This window comes from Nematolebias whitei, chromosome 14, assembly GCF_014905685.2.
Source record: "Nematolebias whitei isolate Nwh7 chromosome 14, NemWhi1, whole genome shotgun sequence".
Taxonomy (NCBI): domain Eukaryota; kingdom Metazoa; phylum Chordata; class Actinopteri; order Cyprinodontiformes; family Rivulidae; genus Nematolebias; species Nematolebias whitei.
The window spans coordinates 22,359,579-22,363,168 of record NC_056511.1 but is presented as its reverse complement, the minus strand read 5'-3'; the positions used below and the strand labels follow the sequence as shown (position 1 = coordinate 22,363,168).

Below are 3,590 nucleotides of genomic sequence, written 5' to 3'. Positions count from 1 at the left end.
CTCTGCACACTATTAAAACTGAGTGTTGTAAACTGTGCATGTTGTAACTCTGCATGGTGTAAACTCTGAACTTTGTGAACTTTGCATGTGTCCAGCTGAAACATTAAGTGTCGACCTGTAAGCTGATTGATGTAGCTAGCACAAAGCTTAAGTTGTCTGCGTGTTGCTTACAGTCTCGGCTGCAGATGGGTGTGGAACCGCTCCATTTCCCGTTGGGCAGACAGGTCCGTTTGGAGGAGCCTCTCAGCGTGTATCCAGAGTAGCACTCGTAGTTGGTCTCGTTGTCTGCGAAGTACCTCTCCTGAGGAGGAGAGATGTCCCCATTCTCCATCACGTTGGGATCTGGACACTCAACACCTGCATGAAAAACTAGTCTGAGTGCCCATTCAGAGCGAGACGTCTGAGGAAAAACCTGCGACCTTTTTACTCACGTTTGCATCGCTGTGGGAGGAACTTTTTGGGTAAAGGTCTCCAGGACCCACTGGGCTGACACACGCGGGTCAGGGTGGGGTATGGATAGTAACCTTCAGGACAGCGGTAGACCAGCAGGCTGCCTTTCAGCAAGTCTTTGGTCAACGTGTAATCACCGCCTTCCATGTCTATACTGGCCATTGTGCAGTCACACCGAACCTCCAGCCCTGGAAGGAGATGGGTCAAAGGTCACAGGTCTGAATTTAGAAATGACATATTTCACCTCAGGGGTGGGGCATTTGGTTGACTCTGCTTGTTCATTTTAACTGTTTTACTAAAAAAAACTAAAACAAAACAGAAGTCTTTCAAAAAAATTTTTAAATAAGTAAAACTTTTATTAATACATATTTTGCCTTTTAAACAATTATCTTTTTTTTTGTTCAGCATGTGCAAAAAAACTGAGATATTATTTTTTCCAACTTTTTAATTATTGTTTTATTTTTTAAACATTTTTACAACAGCTGCTACATTTTTGTGCCACGTTACCTTCAGAGATTTTTGTCTGTTGAGTTTAAAACTTATAAAAGATCCCACATCAGTCTAACAAACAATTATTATTTTACAAGTTTCTCATTCAACAAGCATCGTACATAAACAAATGGTCTTGGTGTTGAAAATACATATTAGACTGGTATAAAACATGTATATATGAAATCAGCGTGCATGTACTGCTCTTAAGGGTAAACTTTTGTTCCACTTGAACATAATGGACGTCTCTTTTTTCAATTGTTACTCTATAATAGTTTTTAAAACGTTTTAAAATTGTATTAAGCTATTTAAATAAATTAACAGCTTTTTGATATTGACTTATGTTGATAAAAATGGAAGAAATTAAATTTCTCCCATAGTTACTAAGGCTTTCCAGCTTTTGCAATCCGCTTTCAACATCATCCAGTCAGATTTGTTCCATCTTAAACTTGTCCTAAACGCCAGCAAAACCAAAGGGGTGTTGTTTTCAAACAGGGAGTCGGTCCCAGCAGTTCTTTCTTTGATTTCATCCTCAAATGGTGTCCCAATTGAGTTTGTCTGTTCCTATAAATATTTGGGTATCTTTGTCGATTCGCATCTCTCTTTTAAGCTCCACGTGGAAAACTCGGTAAGGAAACTGAAAGTTAAACTGGGTTTCTTTTTCAGAAACAGATCTTGTTTAACTCTGAATGCTAGGAAACACCTTGTAAGTGTGACTTTCCTTCCCTCCATTGATTACAGTGACATTATTTACATGAACGCTCCTACAAGAACCCTGCAGATGTTGGATGCATGGTGCACCAAGATTCATAACTGGCTGTGATTATCGTACCCACCACTGCACCCTGTATTCACTGGTTAACTGGACATCATTAACTTCATGCAGACTCTCTCACTGGTACATTTTCATCTTTAAATCACTTCTTGGTTTGCTGCCTTCATACATCTCCTCTCACATGTCTCTGCGTGAGTGCAGCTACAGCGTGCGCTCTCAGGACATTATTACCTGCAGTGTTCCCTCAGTGAGGACTGAACGAGGCAAAAGGGCCTTCTCCTACTCCGCTCCTGTTTCCTGGAATATCTTGCAAAAATATCTGACGCTCTCGACCTTGACCTCTCTATGTGGCTTCAAGCATCTGTTAAGTTCCTGACAAGAACCAATGCAGACATGTTCCTGTTTTTAGTATTCTACATTGCCTTATAATCTAGCTGTTCTTGTTTATTTTTTATATATATATTATTTTCTTCCATTTAATTTTTTTCAATTTATATGCTTTCTTTTATGATTGTCTACTGTTGTCATCACTGTTTGTTAAAATCAGGTCTCTCTTGTAAACAAGTCCTCGAGGCTCAATGAGACTAACCTGTATAAATAAAGTTTGAAGGAATATTATTATCATAATAATAACCACAATAATTCATAATAAAAAGTTATAAGGGCAGCAGCAGCCAACAGTAAAACGTTTCAATATTTATCTTAAAAGAAAAATGATCAAAGTCCCAGTTTAAGTGGTTTTCTCATACGTTTTAAAATAACAAGAAAGAAGAAGAATAAACTAAACAAATTTAATTAGGCTCCTTAAAAATAATTTTAAATTGTGTTTAAAAGCATCATTTATATTCAGGTCTCTAGTAAATGAGTCCCCGAGGCTCAACGGGATTAACCTGTATAAATAAAGGTTGAATAAATATGATTAACATTTGTGATGAAAACAGTAATTATGAAAAAAAAAAGGCTTTTTTTTTTACCACCAATAATCTGTGCGTCCTGATGGGTTTATTTAAACCAATGTTAAACACCCGGGCACTTTATAGTCATTTAACGGTACATATAAAGGGTCTTACCCAGACAGAGGAGGCCGAGGAGCGCAGCCACCCAGCTGCAGCTGACAGATGAGTCCATGTCTGAAATAGTTTCAATCTGACACCGAGCTGCCGGAACATAAACTTTATTTCAGAACTCAGGTTCTGGTTCTGGACAAAGACCAGCCTGTTACTCATTTACTCTGTGACCAAAGAAAGAAGATCGATGAGTGTGCCCCCCCCCCCCCCCCTTCAAATGTAAGAACCTTACATTTGAAGCAACGTGTTTAATGTTTATCTGACAAATTTAAACAAAACTAAATTAAAATCACCTGAATTAAAAACTCATGATAATTTAAAGATTTCAGATAAACTCAGATGATCACTCAGTTCTGCACCTCCTCACCCTGATCTTTCTTTTATTATTTTAAATCCTGGATTTTCCACCATGTGTTCATTTGTTGCATAAAAACTACCGGTAAGTGGTTGTGAAATAAAGACAAAGTACAAACTTTTGCTTCATCGTTTCCCGAAAACCAGGCAGAATCGTTTGTTTACTTGTTGATCCAGTTATTGGTTAAATATTAGAAAGAACCAGAAGGAACTTTTTATTCTGTAAAAGTTTTTAGTCACATACTGAGTCAACACTCTTTATGATCAGTCAGTAGTACGAAAGTCAAGAAGTTGATCTAATTATTTTTTTAAATAATTAAAATTATTAATACTGTATCTTGTAAACGCTTACAACCTGAACTTTTCAACACTACCTGCTAGACAAAGCTGATAACTGACCTGCCTATTGGTTTATTTCACAGACTTTTAATAAACAATACTGTATGTTGTTTAAA

At 37.3% G+C, this 3,590-nt stretch overlaps 1 protein-coding gene across 1 annotated transcript in view; it reads right to left on the bottom strand.

Moving 5' to 3' along the window:
• The window catches only part of LOC119420895 (complement factor B), a gene marked incomplete in the record, with an annotated part of 63,215 nt that extends 60,359 nt beyond the window's left edge, over nucleotides 1-2,856 (bottom strand). Inside the window, 3 exon segments of the mRNA XM_037688315.1 lie at nucleotides 172-357; nucleotides 432-638; nucleotides 2,785-2,856. Coding sequence (XP_037544243.1) covers nucleotides 172-357; nucleotides 432-638; nucleotides 2,785-2,842 — 451 coding nt within the window.
• Between the last annotated feature and the right edge of the window lie 734 nt (nucleotides 2,857-3,590).